Source organism: Notolepis coatsorum (genome assembly GCF_963971535.1).
Source record: "Notolepis coatsorum genome assembly, chromosome: 9".
Classification (NCBI taxonomy): domain Eukaryota; kingdom Metazoa; phylum Chordata; class Actinopteri; order Aulopiformes; family Paralepididae; genus Notolepis; species Notolepis coatsorum.
Window position 1 is genome coordinate 143118238 of NC_140173.1, and position 18392 is coordinate 143136629.

The 18392-nt window shown below is 42.8% G+C and overlaps 1 protein-coding gene across 1 annotated transcript in view; it reads left to right on the plus strand.

The window, feature by feature from the left end:
* The window catches only part of col21a1 (collagen, type XXI, alpha 1), a 104312-nt gene that overhangs the window by 43665 nt on the left and 42255 nt on the right, over positions 1-18392 (plus strand). The window contains 7 exon segments of the mRNA XM_084322121.1: positions 9108-9161; positions 10723-10776; positions 10903-10956; positions 12146-12199; positions 12747-12800; positions 14448-14501; positions 15590-15643. Coding sequence (XP_084178247.1) covers positions 9108-9161; positions 10723-10776; positions 10903-10956; positions 12146-12199; positions 12747-12800; positions 14448-14501; positions 15590-15643 — 378 coding nt within the window.

An 18392-nucleotide genomic window follows, 5' to 3' on the forward strand; every position in this document is an offset into this window, starting at 1 on the left:
AGTGGTTGTTTCCATGGTAACTAAGGTAACAAAAAAACACTGCGTGGAAGTGGAACATGTGTAACAGGGGTCGGGTCTCGTGTTAGTCACGTTAGTCGCCGTTATCGTGATGGCGGTGGAGTGAGCAGACTTCTCTTGAGAGAGACTTTGATCTAGTGCTTAATGTGGTGTGTGATTAGAGCCGCCTTCCAATCATTAGAAGAATACATGAATGAATGAATGAATTATTTTATTTCGAATGTTTACAAATAAATAAACAAACAAAATAATTTTTCGAACATTTTCACAAATAAACAAACGAAAAAAGGATAGGTTTGAAGCCAAAGGCTTATAGAGCAACCTACCCCTAATTCAAAAAACTAAATTCAAAAAAGTTAAAGTTTTCAAAATATAACAAACAAAAAAATAAATCAACAATCAAAAATCAACAAAAAACTATCCAGAAAAGAACAAAAAAAGTTAAAGTTTACAAGATAAAACAAACAAACAAACAAACAAAAAATCAACAATCAACAATCAACAAAAAACTTTCCCGAAAAGAACATAAGCCAACATAGGAAAATCAAAAATTCATCTGCAATACCAGAGTTTCATGGTAGAAAAAAAGTACATGACATCATTGAGTGGCACCGATGGGACCCCTACCCTGACCGGCCTTTCTAAGGATTCCAGATGACACCAATTAACAGGCCAGGGGTAGAGCGTTGAGTGTTGGCAGCAGTGCACAAGTCTCTAGATCCCCACTAACTAAACGATTACAGGGGCTAGTTAAAGGGTAGTTTCACTATTGAAGAATCTGCCATTTTACCTCTATTTATAACAAAGATACTTTATTATATAAAATAAGTGCTCAATGAAGAAACCCAGGATGAGGAGATGAGGATTGCAATGGGGATTGCTATCCTTTCATCTGCATCGTTCCATGGAGCTGTAATTAACACAACACAAGGATTTTTAGAGTCCTCTGATGACATCACAGGTGGAGATATTAAAACGCATTAACTCAATAACAATAACTGTGAAAAATATCAATAACTGTCAAACTAAATGAATGTGCGCAAAAACAGTTCAGAACCTTGGCATATGAGTGAGATTATGTGCAAAATAAATCTGCCTTGTTTTTCGAAGTGCCCCTTTGAATATAAAATATGGGTCGTCTCAGAGGGAATTGAACCCCAACGCCTGGAAGTGTTAGCGGCACGCTCTACCCATTGCGCTACAAGGGACCATTACTATTAATTTGCTAATTTTTAGTTCTGATTGGTTTGAAAGTAGGATTGTATTGGTTTCAAACTACTAGACTGTTATTTCACAATGCACTTCACAGAAGTAAATTGCCTTTGGTCTGCCAATTTACCTCCACGGTGAACATCTTACCTATTTATTCATTTATTTGTACCTTTATTTACACAGGGAAGGTTTTCTGAGCAGGGATGCTCTTTTTCAGCAACACCCTGCTTCACATTCACACCTGGGAGCTGCCCAGTACAACCACAGTCTGACACTGTTGGTCACTGAGCAGCTCCACTGGAGCAGTTGGGGGGGGGGTTAAGTGCCTTGCACAAAGGCACATCAGCGGTTGGTATTGAGGGACAGTGTCATTCACTCCTCTGCCCAGAACCTTTGCTGCCGGTTCAGGGGGGTTTGAACCGGCGACCTTCTGGTCAACAAGCCCAGCTTCTCTAACCTTCAGGCCACCGCTGTGCAGCTATACTGGTCCATTATTAAGCAATCATACGCTCTATTGCAGTCGGCAATTATATACTGTATTGCAATCCGGTTTAAAACGGGATCAAAGATGTCCGAATGGTTCATCATCTAGTTCTCTAGTTGTCTAGAGTGACGTTGGTGGGTAATAAATGAGGCCTATGGGCAACCGGCTCAGTGGCCTCGTGGGTAGAGTGTCCGCCCTGAGTTCGGGAGGCTGGGAGTTCAAGCCCCGGCCGAGTCATACCAAAGACTATTTAAAAATGCCTCCCTGCTTGACACTCAGCATCAAGGGTTGGTTTGGGGGGGAAGTCCTTGCGACATACTAGCGTCATGTCCAAGGGGTGTACTTGTACATCAAGCTGCCTCACGCTACGGAAACAGGAGATAGGCTCCTGCCCCATGTGCCGTTACGGCTCGAGAACCATTGGTTCTCAAAGGCAAAAAAACGTCATGGCCAACGTGACACTTCACATAATTAATTGATGAAGGATGTCATCAAGCGGCGACCTGTTTACATCCATCTATCCAGCATTATGCAGGTGTGCCGTCTGCCCTGACGCTCACAGTTTCCACCAGGGTTCTGCTGCATCACATAGGTTCCGTCACGGTGGAGCGAAACAGAATCCCCCTCGGAGGGGCAGTAAATTCGCAGAGGGCGGTCGTGTGAGTGGGTTGTGGTTTTTGGCCGCCGGTGTACTCGGTGTGTAACGCGGTTGACAGACGCCGTGTGATAAAAGCCCTTTTTTGGTATAAATTCAAATCCGGAGCTGAAAGCCTCATGCTCTTCCACTTCAGCCGGACCCCCTCTCCAGCAGTGGGGTTGAGGACGAGATGTGAAATGTCGGTTGGTCAGTCACACGGAGCTGGGTTTGTAGGTCCAGCCGTGCCAAACGCCACGTGCCTGCCAGTAGCCAGCCTTTGACCCAGATGATATAGTTTGACCCAGCTCTCCAGTTGGGTCACTGTGGTGGGACGAGGATAATGGGGTTGATGCTGCATAACGTAGGGCCCTTGGTGTAAGTAAACACCTAAACACACTTTATATTTATTGGTAAAGGATTTGCACTACAACCCGTACACCTTACTGTAAATTGTACCTAAATTGTACCTCATCCCATTTCTGCTTTGCACTATATAGTATTGTATTATTAGTACATTGCATAGTATATTGTATATTGTATGGTAACTCAGTTACTTCTATTCTGCATCGAACATATGTCTATACTGAACACTGTGACTTCTATTTTTACTTCTATTTTTACATGCTATACTATTTTATTTCATACTTATCTTGTCTAGCACAGTCTCTGGAGCGTAACAGTAAGAAGCATTTTGTATAAAAGTATTCTGTACTTCTGTATGACAACTATTAAAGAAACTTGAAATACTGGGGTTGATGCTGCATAACGTAGGGCCCTTGGTGTAAGTATACTGGGGTTGATGCAGCATAATATACATAGGGCCCTTGGTTTAAGTAAACTCACTCCTTGACGTTGAAATGGTCCTCTCTTCGCTGATTTGATACAACGGTGTGTGAACCGTATTAAAGTGGTCATTATTACGAAACAAAAAAGTAATGGATTAAACATTTACCTCTCTTACCAGTAACATAGTTACACTACTCTGGTTCCGTGAGCCAAGAGGTGGAGGCCTGTTGCTCTTCAGGGAAGGGAATGCGATACTCTGCAGTCAGTGGTGTCTCTCCTCTCTCAGTCAGCACACTTCAAACATCTGCAGTGTCTCTCCTCTCCTCTCTCAGTCAGCACACTTCAAACATCTGCAGTGTCTCTCCTCTCCTCTCTCAGTCAGCACACTTCAAACATCTGCAGTGTCTCTCCTCTCCTCTCTCAGTCAGCACACTTCAAACATCTGCAGTGTCTCTCCTCTCCTCTCCTCTCTCAGTCAGCACACTTCAAACATCTGCAGTGTCTCTCCTCTCCTCTCTCAGTCAGCACACTTCAAACATCTGCAGTGTCTCTCCTCTCCTCTCCTCTCCTCTCTCCTCCTCTCCTCTCCTCTCTCCTCTCCTCTCTCCTCCTCTCCTCTTCTCTCTCCTCCTCTCCTCTCCTCTCCTCTCTCCTCCTCTCCTCTCCTCTCCTCTCCTCTCCTCTCCTCTCCTCTCCTCTCCTCTCCTCTCCTCTCCTCTCCTCTCCTCTCCTCTCCTCTCCTCTCCTCTCCTCTCCTCTCTCAGCTAGCTGGAGCCAGGCAAGAGGATTCAAATAAATGGTAGCCTTGGGCTATTTTCGTCCCATTCCCTGATGAAGTAGACACGATGACATATTTATTCTAATCCATAATAGTACAGAGGGACCGATAACATATCTAACACGATTCACAACCTATTTGTTAGATCAGTAGCTGCAATGTGATGTGTTAGATAATCGTGTTTTCAGCCTTTCATCGATCAGCCTCCATCTACTCTCCGGGCCATCTCTGCGTTGTGTATTTGTTTGGTATTGTTGAGGCAATTGTTCTGTGGAGTTCTCACGCCCATATACTCCGACTGGCTAAAAACCACTATCTCTTCTCCCTGTTGCATTGGAAATGACATATGTTGAAAGTCCAGGGCCCTATTCCCCGTACCTGGTTCAACTAAGTCGATCAAAAGTCCCATTAGCCAGATTCAATTAACCCAATGTTTGAATCCGGGCTTTCCCTGTTCCTCGAACGCTGATTCAGTCTCGGTAATTCGAACCAGACTTGATACTCAGGATAACTGCGCGCGGCCGCCTCACCTGAAAAGACAGCAGGTGTCGATCGCAGAAATCCTGATTTTCTAACGGCATTGATTGATTGATTGATTGATTGATTGATTGAAAACTTTATTAACAGATTGCAGAATGGGTGCAATACAGTACGGCTCAATAGCCTCACAGACAAGTTAAATGCATATCTATAGGCTAATTTTAAGTCTCTCATTAACCCAATCAATCAGATTATATTTCTTTAACACTAGAACAGGCATGGAAAAAATGTCACTGATTCCCACCGGAACGGGTCAGATGATAAATAAACAGTGTAAACTATATAATTACCTCTTAACCCTTTCACTGCCACACGACAGCCGGTTAACCCTTTCACTGTGACAATACAGAAGGTTAGCCCTTTACTATCACACAACCGACGGCGATGCATCACCGTCGGTTGTGTGATAGTAAATGGTTAACCTTCTGTCGTGTGTGAAAGGGTTAATATAAAACGTAAAAATGAGGTTTACCACAGGTTTGAGTGACAATTTTCTTTTCAAAATAATAAAATAATTATAATAAATACAAATATTATAATTTGCTCGAAAAAGAGATATTTGATCTCAAGTGATCAAAAATGTTATCTAAAAAATTATAATAATATGTGGAATAACGTTCTAATTACATTTTGCTGAAGTCATTTTGAAATTTCAGAAACCGTGCCAGATAAAACGGGTACTTTTAGGAAAAGTCATTGAGTGACAGAGCTGGAGCTCGACCGAGTGACGAGGATACATTTATTGAAAATGCCTTGTCGGCTGTGCTAGTGTTAAATGTGCCTGCTGGCAGTAAGCTTAATGGAATGAATAATCGAATGAGATCTTGCTAGCGAAAATAATTTGTTCAACTCTTTCAGAATAAGTAGATAAAAACAAGCCCAAAGAGTATCTAATTGATACGAATTAATAGATACTTATGAGGATATCTGTACTGTATGCGCTTAGGTATCATGTACTATATAAAAACAAAAGTTTCCACGCATAAAGATGCTTCGATTTATGCTTGAATGAAACACAATCCGGGCGCTCCGTTAAGCAAATACATCCACAGCGGAGAATATGAAACGAATCAGAGCCAAACGCCCGATTCATTCATTAAAAATATCCCTGCGGGATTCACATTTGCAATGCTCCATTATTAAAATTACCACATAGTGTGTGTCGCGACTCGCGAGCGCCGTATAGCTATGACGTGCATTATTTAGGAGAAAGTAAATCCATAGGCTGAATAGGATTTATTATCAGCATTTTAGGTCTATTATTTTACATTTCAAAAGCCCCCTCTAGAAAAACAAAGCACAAAAACATAATTCAGAATGGTATAATGGGATCTGTGAGGAAGGGAGCTGGCATTTTTTTGCGAGGGCGTGGCCAGTTTATCCAGCTAACTGAACTAAACCCTGCGCTGGAGCAGGTTCAAACTTTTTGATCTGTTGCCATAGTGATTTAGACAAACGTGCTACGGGGAACCAAAAAGTCTGACTTATGTCAAGTTATCCTGAAAATTATCCGGCTAACTCAGTTAGCCAGGTATGAGGAACAGGGCCCAGGTTGTATCAGATAAGGATGGTTTATTTACATTCTTGTACAGAATGAACAAATTGAAAGTCTTTAGAGGTATAAGGAAAGCTAAGAAAGACCAGTGGGGGGCATAGTCGAGCAACGTTCAAGACAGGGGAGGGGACGGGCGGTTAGGTGGCGTAGCGGAGATTGCGTTCGTCTCCAACCCCGGAGCTGTGAGCTGGATTCGCCTGTTCGAATCCAGCTCACAGCTCCGGGGTTGTCACCAGCTTGGCTGGCCGTTCACACTAATACAATTGGCTGTATTAGAGGGTGGGAAAGCTGGCGGGGTGGGTCCGGGTCGTTGTAAACAGCGACTCCTACAGTTCGGTCGGGGCGCCTGCTAAGCGCGGATAGGACCTGAGTGGGATAGTGTGATCCTTCCACACGCTACGCCCTCTCAGGGAGGATCCGCGCTGCCAGGTGAAAAGAAGCGGTTGATTGGCTGGACGTGTGTCGGAGGAAGCATGTGGTAGCCTCCACTCTCCCAGATGATCTGACTGTGGGGGGTAAGTGCGCAGCGACCAGGAAGGGGATTGGGAATTGGCATAACGACTAACATTGGGATGGAAGAAAAATCGGAGGAAAAATGAAGGGGGAAAAAGATTAAAAAAAAAAAAAAAAAAAAAAAAAGACAAGGGAGGGGAGAATTGGATACACGAAATTGGGATGGGAGAAAAATTGTAAAATAAGGAGAAAAAGTGGATACAAAAAAGAAAAAATAGGCTAATATGTGTACAGTAACGCATTACCCCAACAACACTGGTCGTCAGCCCACCACCACCCACCAGCCTGTTGCTGTTGTTTTAACACCATAACCAGCCGGAGGATTTCTATGCACTTCTCGGTCAAGTGCAGCAAATAATACCATTCCCATTTTGTAATGACAACTCACAGATACTCCCACACAAGTATGTCTTCACATCTTGCGCAATTGATTTAAAATCCTCGATGGATAACACACATAGATTAGTGATTTATTTTAGGTCAACAGACCTTTCTCAAGGTAAATTTCGCTGAGTACATTTTACTCAAACTGAGTAATATTTTACTCACTTGGGCTCAAATGGACTCAGTTTGAGTAAAATGTACTCTGCGAAATGTACTGTATAGCGAACCAATCAGCCACCTAGTAATGGACTTACACACCAGTAAATGAGTACAGACACAGGACATGTGAAGGTTACTCAGTCCTCCTATTCTTACCAAAATGGACAGTAAATTGTACATAATACACCAATTAAACCAGTCCCTACATCTAAACAGATACAGTATACACACTCATAAAAATAAACTGATTTGTTTTGTGGTATTACTTATTCATCTGTGGGTTTCTAGACTGTAAGCCAAGTGGTCTATGTTTATTTTTCTCCATTATCTCTGCCATGTCAATTGCTACAATCATTTTGTTTAAATGTAATGGGAGAGAGAGAGAGAGAGAGAGAGAGAGAGAGAGAGAGAGAGAGAGAGAGAGAGAGAGAGAGAGAGAGAGAGAGAGAGAGAGAGCGTGTGAGAGAGAGAGAGAGCGTGTGAGAGAGAGAGAGAGAGAGAGAGAGAGAGAGAGAGAGAGAGAGAGAGAGAGAGAGAGAGAGAGAGAGAGAGAGAGAGCGTGTGAGATAAAGAGAGAGAGAGAGAGAGAGAGAGCGTGTGAGATAAAGAGAGAGAGAGAGAGAGTCTTTCACAATTGTGCAAACCGGGAGATTTTTATTCCAGCACAAATCCAAGGCATCAGTAAATGTCATCTTCCCACTGAAGATAGGACAGATGTTACATTGGCTCTCTGTCCAACCATGGGTCTTTGTTTCGGTGAATATATTAATGTCTGTGGTAACAGAGAATCATTTCGCTTCCTCTCTGTGAAGGTCTCCTTATGTTCCCAGTAATTGCGTACAATGGAGCATTGATGCGGATGAACTTTTGCCCAAATGTTGGGGTATCCTCTGAAGGTCGTATACTCTTTTGATGTGAGATCATGGCATGAAATGTTCAAATACAGTCTCTCAAGAAAGTATTTAGCCCTGTGAATATTTGCAATTTTTTTGCACAAGATGGAAGGTGCCAGCTGTGGTTTTCTTTTCTTTACGAGACGTACTTTTTGGGACTCCAATATCTTAAAAAAAAGTTAAAATTATTTGAATGGATGAAAATCCCTTTAATTCATCATTCTGAAGCGTAGACCACTAGGGCCGGGTGATATGAAAGAAATTTATTTCACGATAATCATCTGGAATCTTTTCAGGATATTGATATAAATCACTATATCTGTTCACATATCCAAATCAGAACATAAACAATCCGGTTGCTCTTCCTCACATCGAACTGCATAATAATGATGATAACATTGATAATTTTTAAGCTGTGAAGTAATTTGCCTTATTAATTTATTGTCAAATAAACAAAACATGTCTTTATTTAAAATAGTGTGATATATGAGCCAGTTATTTTCAAATAACCTCCCATCAAATATTGAAGATCTCCTTTAGAGAGAAGGTTGTGGCTACTATTCATTTGACCGAATTCTGCACATTTGACCATATTTACACTGCGGCCAATCGGCTCTTACGTCGCCCACCCTGTTCCCAGAGTGTTAAAAGAACATGCCAACATTATGGGAAATGCTCTTTATCTTAAGCTAGCCTAGTTTAGCACAAATTAATGGAAGCGGATACGGACCAGCTACTGTACCCTATAGCTGTTGGCCAAAAACACCTCTCCCGGAGTTTTAAGCTAGGCTAGTGGTCCGTATCCACTTCCATTAATTTGTGCTAAGCTAGGCTAGCTTGCAGCTGTTTAGCTTTCTACTGAATGCACAGAGAGGAGATTACTATCTATCTTCTCCTCTGACTCTGGAGAAGAAGATAAGCGCATTTCCCAAAAGGCTGGCATGTTCCTTTAACATTAGAATAAAATGTTAAAATGGATCAATGATATTGTAATATAATAATTCCATTACAATATGATCCCAATACAATACGATACATGATAATATTTAACTATCGATTTATGTGCGCACAGTTGAGGGTTGAGTACTTTTTTTAGTGCCTGTAGTGTACTGTATGTCTCTTCATCTCTCCTCTCTTTCATATTAAAGGGAGTACCAGGCATTAGAGGAGGCCCAGGGCTGATTGGCGCACCAGGAACGGAGGTACCGCCATCATTTTTATCATTTTAATAATTTAAATTGTACTTTTTTAACCATGTTTTCACCTTCAAACCAACAATGATGAGTGTCTCACGCCTACTGCCAACAAGTCTTATGAGTCCATAACTCCGATGCACAGAACAAATGCACAGAACACACAGAACGTAATTTGAAAAGACTAAACAGGTGTTCAGATTATGTTCGTGTGTTCTGTGTATTTGTGCTTCTTAGAGTTACCGGCCATGTATTTGCAGATGATGTGTAGAACATGCATGTACTCCAAATGAGTTAAAGTTATTGTAAAAAAATAAATGAATAAATAAACATTGAGAACTATTTTCTACATTATTATGGCAGGTGTACTTTGATAGAAATGATAAGTTCCTAAATGAAACTGCTCACAACAAGGTCTTGTCTTGAGTAACCTTGTCGTCATTTATGGAATTTTTTCTAATTCAATTTCAACTGCAAATTAATTCAAAAGCACTGAAAGTAATCTGGTTTTTCATTGCTGAGATTTAGTAATCATGTCGATGACATTGGTGGTTACGGTTTTAAGCAGAATTATGTTAATGTTTGAACATCTCAACTTTGATTTGATGTTGTTTTTCTCCTCCTCTGAGGGTTTCACGATGTACCGTATCATGAAGTATATCATGGCATACATACCTTATGCATACTGCACCTTATGTGTATACTGTATACTTACTTCATCAGATCATATATTTAGCATTTTAGCATTTTTTTTTTATATTTGATTATTAAATTATATATACAGTAGGCCTATATTGTAACTATATTTATTGTAAGGCAAATATAACTGAGAGGGCATACATACCCTCATCTTGCACCTTGACCTATTTACACTGCCTACTTGCCTATATGCGCATGCTCAGAGTCAATTATATTGTTATATTGTTTACACTGCCTTTTTAATTTTTACTTCTACACTACTGTACTATAATTCTATGACCTGTATCATGTCTTCTACTATCACATGTACCGTCCTGTACTCGTCTATTCGAAGCCTAACCGGTTCATGCTTCCGCGTTCGCGTTTTGCGAATCTGATTGGCCACTGCTGCGATCTGATTGGCCACTGACGTTTCTGGTCATGTGACATGTGCGCCCAATCGCGTGACGCGCCCATTTCCGCCTCGACCAGCAGCAAACTACCTAACGCCTAGTTTATCACTTAGGCGACTCTTTCGAAGTTGGTTAAGGTTAGAGTTTGGAATCAGGGCTTGATTGATTGATTGCTGGCGTTCTATCGCCCTGCTCTAAGACAAACTCTAACCTTAACCAACTTCGAAAGAGTGCCTAAGCTTACCCGGCGAAAGAACTTGCCGTCACACGATTGGTGCGACCAGAAACATCAGTGGCCAATCAGAGCGCAAAACGCGAACGCGGAAGCATGAACCGGTTAGGCTTCGAATAGACGCGTCCTGTACCCCCCTCCCCCATGCTACTATGATGCCTGAATTTCCCCCAAGCGGATCAATAAAGGAATATCGTACCTTATGTTATATCCTATCATACATGTGTCTCCTGGGTCCCTCCTGCAGGGGCCACGCGGGGGCACCGGGTACAAGGGAGAGCAAGGGAGGCCTGGTGATTCGGTAGGAAGGTCAAAAAAGGCACATCTTTGGCATGATCCATTTCATTATCAAACTAAAAAAGCACTTGGCGGTTTTTGACTTTTGATCTTCAAATACACGTTTCTTTACACAACTCCCTCGTCTCAGGGTGAGCGGGGCGTGCCTGGAATCTTAGGACCATCCGGCCAAGCGGGTGAAAAGGTAATTAAAAAAAATTACAACTTTATTTTTTTTATCCACTTTTTCTCCCATTTTCTATATTTTCTCCCATCCCAATTTTGTATCGGCCAATTCTACCCTCCCCTGTCTCGAACGCTGTTTCTTGCCTCCCACAAGCCGGCTGCAATGTGGACTAAGTCATACATAGCACGAGTCCCCTCCGATACTCGAGGTAACAGCAGTCGCATCTTTCCACCTGCGCGGCTCGATCTTTCAGCGTCAGGGGGTCTGGGCTTTGGAGGGGCCCCGCCCCCGTCGCTTCCTGATTCTACTGCGCAGGCGCACCAACCGACCTGTAGGAGTCGCTGTCCACAACGCCCGATCCCCACCCATCAGTTTCCCTCCCCCTAATACTGCCAATGTGTATTAGTGCGGACGACCAGCTAAACTGAAAGCAATGTGGAGCGCTGGGCTCGAACAGGGAGATGATCTGTTTGAGCCCAGCCTCCAGTATTCGTGGTGAGCGCCTTGCCCACTGCACCACGTAGCTGCCCAAAAAATTACAACTTTATGTTGATAAATCTGACTATGAACACTTGTTGTTGTTCAGCTACACCCTGTTTCCCGTTCACGCAGCCTCACATAAGGCTTTAACCTGAGTCGTCTACTGTTGGTCACTAAGTAGCACTAACCCTAACCTTAACATTAACCCTAACCCTGACACACCTTTAATTAGTACTGATTAGCACTAGCTGTCGAGTCACTGACATTGGTAGCTGACATACTGTAGCTCGAATGTTTGGTAGCTGTTGGCGCTAACGCTACATAACAGCAAGAGTGGATATTGTACTTTGCATTGGGCTATAGATGAGGAGGGCTGAATGACATCAAACTGATATATAGACACACACACACACACACACACACACACACAGACAGACAGACAGACAGACAGACAGACAGACAGACAGACAGACAGACAGACAGACAGACAGACAGACAGACAGACAGACAGACAGACAGACAGACAGACAGACAGACAGACAGACGGGCAGACGGGCAGACGGGCAGACGGGCAGACGGGCAGACGGGCAGACGGGCAGACAGACAGACAGACAGACAGACAGACGGGCAGATGGGCAGACAGACAGACAGACAGACAGACAGACAGACAGACAGACAGACAGACAGACAGACAGACAGACAGAACATGTTTTAACTGTTTTCTCAGGGCTCAATCGGACCTCAAGGGCGTCCAGGGTTAGCAGGAAAAGATGGTCAAGTGGTAAGAATGAGAGAAAGTGATCTGCATGGTGTGATCATTGAAATCTGCATGGTGTGATAATTTCAGGGAAGCTATGTGATCATTGAAATCTGCATGGTGTGATAATTTCAGGGAAGATACTGTAATGTAATAACTGAAATCTGCATGGTGTGATAATTTCAGGGAAGTATGTGATCATTTAAATCTGCATGGTGTGATAATTCCAGGGAAGTATGTGATCATTTAAATCTGCATGGTGTGATAATTCCAGGGAAGATAATGTAATAATTTTAATCTGCATGGTGTGATAATTCCAGGGAAGATAATGTGATAACTGAAATCTGCATGGTGTGATAATTCCAGGGAAGATAATGTAATCATCTAAATCAGTATGGTGTGATAATATCAGGGAAGATAATGTAATAACTGAAATCTGCATGATGTGATAATTCCAGGGAAGATAATGTGATCATTTAAATCTGCATGGTGTGATAATTTCAGGGAAGATATATATGATCATTTAAATCTGCATGGTGTGATCATTGAAATCTACATGGTGTGATTCCAGGGGGATAAAGGAAGCAATGGACTCCCTGGGCCTCCCGGTCATCAAGGAAAACCAGTACGTACAGTATGAACATCGCTTTCACTCACATTGATGGACAAACACATTTGGAGTCTTAGACACTTCTGGGAAGAAAGTTATATATATATATATACACATATACCCCCAGGGCTTCCAACAGTAAGAGGTCATATGATGCAACAGACATACATGTACCTACAAATACTAACTGACAGGCGTCAGCTGTGGCTGATGGAGCACATCTGTGTTCTTGGCGTTGCCATTTTTTATGGTGACGTTGCCAATCTGGATAGTGGATAGTTCACAAGGAGGATATTCCTTTTCTATAGCGAGAGAGAGGAAATTGGTATCTGTCTCTGGAGAAGACGGTACAGTAAGCGAATTTCCCATAATGTTGGCGTGTTCCTTTAAGAGGTCATGTGATGGAACAGACTTACCTACAAATACTAACTGACACCCGTTGGCCTTGGCTGATGGAGCACATCGATGTTCTCGTCGTTGCCGGACAGACGAATCTCCTGCTGTCTTGGCGAACAGCCTCCCATTTTTATAGTGATAAACGATGAACCTGTTTGATTTTATTGAAAAGTTTATTAACAGATTGCAGAAAGGGTACAGTACAGATGTACAGTACAGCTTAATACATACAATTGTTAAGAGGATGCAGACCTGAAAAAGACTTTCGTCTTGTTTCCATCAGGGTCCCCCATTTTCAATTCATCATATGACACACACGACATACAGATAGACAGTACTGCTACATCTATACATTTATGACATACCAGATTTGCAAATAGTACTGTTTGTGATACTAAAAAAATCCAGAAAAAGAGTGTATATACATTTGACATAGAAACTGTGCATTGGAGGAGGTTGGGTAGGTTGGGTGGGGCTGTACATTGGAGGTGGGGGGTGTTGGGTAGGGGGGGGGGGGGACACTGTACATTGGAATACTGACAAAGCCATGCTTGGTCTTTATTGTACAACTGGGTTAGGACATTTGTAGGGGCCAGTTTCGAATTGCAGTCTCCCGTAGGTGTTCTTTGAGAGTGTTTTTGAAGGTGGGTAGTGATTCACATTCCTTTACAGCTTTGGGTATAGTTGACTATAGTTGACATAATCAGTTCCACCACAGCAGAGTAGGGCCCCCCGGAAATTGCATATCAGGTGTTCTTTCAGCACATGTACGAGGACGCACAAGCACACCGCGAGCACAGGGGGTGGTGTGGAGCTTGTTTAAATCTAACCGTCTAATTGACTGTGAATCAAAAGAGATCAGACGTGATACAACTTCACCAAAACCAATGGGATATAAATATTTCGAGAGCACAGAAAACAGCCAGAGGTTATCTGACTGAGGTTATGTGAGGTTATACTGTATGATGTTATATGAGGTACAGTAGGACATTTATTCAGCTTGTAGACTATAGACAGGTTTCTCGTCCACTCAGCATCAAGAAGGCAAAAACATAATCCTGGTCAGAACAACGGGGCCGACTACAATATGTTTGCATGTGTTAGCCATGCTAGCGATTTAAAAAAAAATCAATTCATGCCCAAGTCAGCAATGTAACAGGTGAAAGCAAGGCATGTTCTGCTGATTAACAAGTGTCACCAAACCATAGTATATACATAATACTGTATATAAACACCATAATATATATAAATATTCGTCCCTTTCAGGGCTCGGCCGGAAGAGATGGAAAGGATGGATTTCCAGGGAGACCTGGTCTAAAGGTTTGTTTATATAACTTCTCTTTCAAAAAAGCTGAGCTCACAAAAACCCACTGAAGGATGGTGGGGGCGTGAGCGTGGACCATATGGGGCTGGCTTGGCATCCGCGTTCTCAGAAGAGGATCCAAGGTGTGGATGTTTCCAGCGGAACCACCGTGGTACTGTTGCTACATTTAGCCCACACAGAGGAACAAGAAGCAGGTCAGCGTCACCTCTTGTTCTCTTGTTCTCTATGTGTTTCCAGGCCTTCCCCGACACGCGGCTTTCATAGACATCAAAGCAGTTACTCACCGTCCTCTCGGTGGACGTCTACGTAATAAATCCAGAGTTTGATGATAGGTCTCGGATAAAAATGACCTACTGCTCTTTTCTCTCCTACAGAGGAGACAGGAAGCAGAGTGGAGGTTACTTATGTTGTAGATCATGTCTTGTCTCAAGTTGGACTGGACGTCCAAAGACTACACAATGCCTCTTTTTAACACAGGTTTCTTTTATTTAATTTTTTTTTTACTCTGCATGGTTTTTAAGAGACGTTCTTGACTTGTCCTTTCAGTCCACACAGAAAGCACTTGCAACAATGTTATTTATTTATGTTTGTCATTGTGTTCAGCGTCATGCACAAGCATGTTAGTGGTGGATTTTAAATGCTGTTCATGCTTCACGGTCCTCACAAACTTCCATTAGCGTGCTCAGCGTGATGCTAGCAAATGCTCAAATGTTCTGTGTCCAATATGGGGCGGCAGTGGTTCCAGGTTCGATTCCCGCTCCTCCCCGGGCAGCGTGTCGAAGTGTCCTTGAGCAAGACACTTAACCCCTAACTGCTCCTGATGAGCAGGTTGGCACCTTGCATGGCTGCCTCCGCCGTCGGTGCGTGAATGTGCGATATAAGTTGTGGATAAGTTGTGTTTGGATGTATAAATGCAGTCCATCTACCATTTTATATCTCAAATCCCAAAACACTAGTACAAGTGCTTTTAGGACGGAATTTAATTACTCCCCCGTTTGCGATCATTTGGATAGGCTTCTGAAAAATGTGGACAATGAATGGCAATCTTTTCACCAATAACTTTCTCTTTTAAATTTGTTCCCAGGGAGAAGCTGGGCTGAGCGGCAACCCTGGGCTTGATGGGAGGGAGGGCCGTCCAGTAAGTCATGAACAAATACACTTTCTCCACATCCAGAATTAGAATCACTTTAATAGCCTACATTTACATGCAGTGATGTACCTGAACACGTTCAATGAACGATCGTTCATGAACTTGTTCATATTTTGGGCGAACGTGAACTGAACGTACTGTATATTTCCTCTAGATTAACGTAATGTGAACACGTTCATTCTCTGCGCTTGGTATGGGCGCACACGCACACACACACATACACATACACACACACACACACACACACACCTACACGCCTACACACACACATACACACACACGCGCACACACACACATACACACACACACACACACACACACACCTACACGCCTACACACACACATACACACACACGCGCACACACACACATACACACACACACACACACACACACACACACACCTACACGCCTACACACACACATACACACACACGCGCACACGCACACACACACATACACACACACACACACACACCTACACGCCTACACACACACATACACACACACGCGCACACGCACACACACACATACACACACACACACACACCTACACGCCTACACACACACATACACACACACGCGCACACACACACATACACACACACACACACACACACACACCTACACGCCTACACACACACACACACACACACACACACACACACACACACACACACACACACACACACACACACACACACACACACACACACACACACACACCTACACGCCTACACGCCTACACACACACACACACACACACACACACACACACACACACACACACACACACACACACACACACACACACACACACACACACACACACACACACACACACACACACAGAGAAAGACTCGTTACGCGCGACGCCGGCCGCCCCTTCAAGGCAATGGTCGGGGAAACACTGATAAATAATCACAGTGTGATGGAAATGCCACTATTCTGATTGCTGTCTGTGGTTCTATTATGGGTTGTGGCAATAATTTTGACAAATAATAGCTCGCAGCAACGTATTGAAAAAAGAACTATAAACTAGTTCATTAAAATGAACTTTAGTTAACACTAGCACAGCCATGGAGAAAATGTCACCGATTCCCGCCGGAACGGGTCAGATGACCCGACAGCTTATATGAGAAATATGAGAAAAATAAACAGTGTAAACTATATAATTACCTCTTAATATAAAAAATATGAGGTTTACCATAGGTTTGAGTGACAAAAAAAATTTAAAATTAAAAAACAATTATAATAAATATATATATATATATATATATATATATTTTTTTTTGGATGGAAGAGCCACACATTGATGGGCAAAGAGCCACATGCGGCTCGCGGGCCACGGGTTGCCCTAGATGCTCGCAAAGTGCTGTGACTTTCCACATATTCCATATGTGGAATAACGTTCTAATTACATTTTCCTGAAGTCATTTTGAAATTTCAGAAACCGTGCCAGATAAAACGGGTACTTTTAGGAAAAGTTATTGAGTGACAGAGCTGGAGCTCGACCGAGTGACGAGGATACATTTATTGAAAATGCCTAGGGGTCATTTGACCCCATGTCGGCTGTGCTAGTGTTAAACATTTTGAATTATGAACTATGTACTGAACTACAGTAGTTCATGTTAAAATGTGTGAACTGTGAACTGAACTAGTTCATGTAGAAAGTGAACGTTCCCCAACACTGTTTACATGTTCTCAGGGGATTGGTGTATTCATTAATCTCTTACTGTAGGTGTATACCATACAGCATGGGGAAGCTCGGACCCTAAAGGTAGAACTATATACGTCACAGGGAGAAGTCACAGCTCCTTCCTCCGACCACCAGTTCCATTTTCGGCCAGCAGCAGATACAAATTGAAACCTTTATTTATTTAACAACCACAGTCTGACACCGTTGGTCACTGAGCAACTCCCCCGGAGCAGTTGGGCCTTGCTCAAGGGCACTTCAGCGGTTGGCATTGAGGGACGGGAGAGAGTTATTCATTCACTTCTCTAACCGTTAAGCCCCAGCTGCCCCCAGCGTAGGCCTCGTTGGTGGGCTCCTTCGCTTTGGGCGCTAGTAGCGGCGCTGCCCTCCGCCAAACATCGCCGTCACTTTGACGCAGGAGTTGATCCGGAGCTCAAGGAACCATTTGATATGCAGCTCAACATCGTCCGCATGCCAAGCTTTTATTTTCTGCTGGAAACCTCATACAAGACATGAGTGAGCAGAGTTGGCAAGGAGCATCGCAGTTCTGGGAAAAACAAAGCAGATATTGGATCATAAAGCGTTACGTACACTCTGTATTGTTCACTTGTTTTGACCATATCTGGTATAATGTGCAGAGGTGTGGAGTAACGTGTACAAAAGCACCACCACGCGTTTCATTATTCACTGTATTATCCTACAGAAAATAACAACGGGGATAATAAACAAGGTGGGATTTGGTGAAGCACCAGACATGCTGGTTGTTTAAGAGACATGCTTTGAAGTTCATGGATCTGGTAGAATTTAAGACACAAATGATGTACAAAGGAAGACATAATTTACTTCCTGGCAACATACAAAAACATTTCTCAGACAGAGAGAGGGGGTTATAACTTTGATTTGAAAAACATTTCAATTTGCAGGGTGAATTTGTGGAATGGTCTAGAATAGATGTAGAACTCAAGCAAGGTACAAATATAAATCAGTTCAAGAAGATGTACAAACAAATGTAATTTTTAAGAGGTATGGAGATGAGGGATGA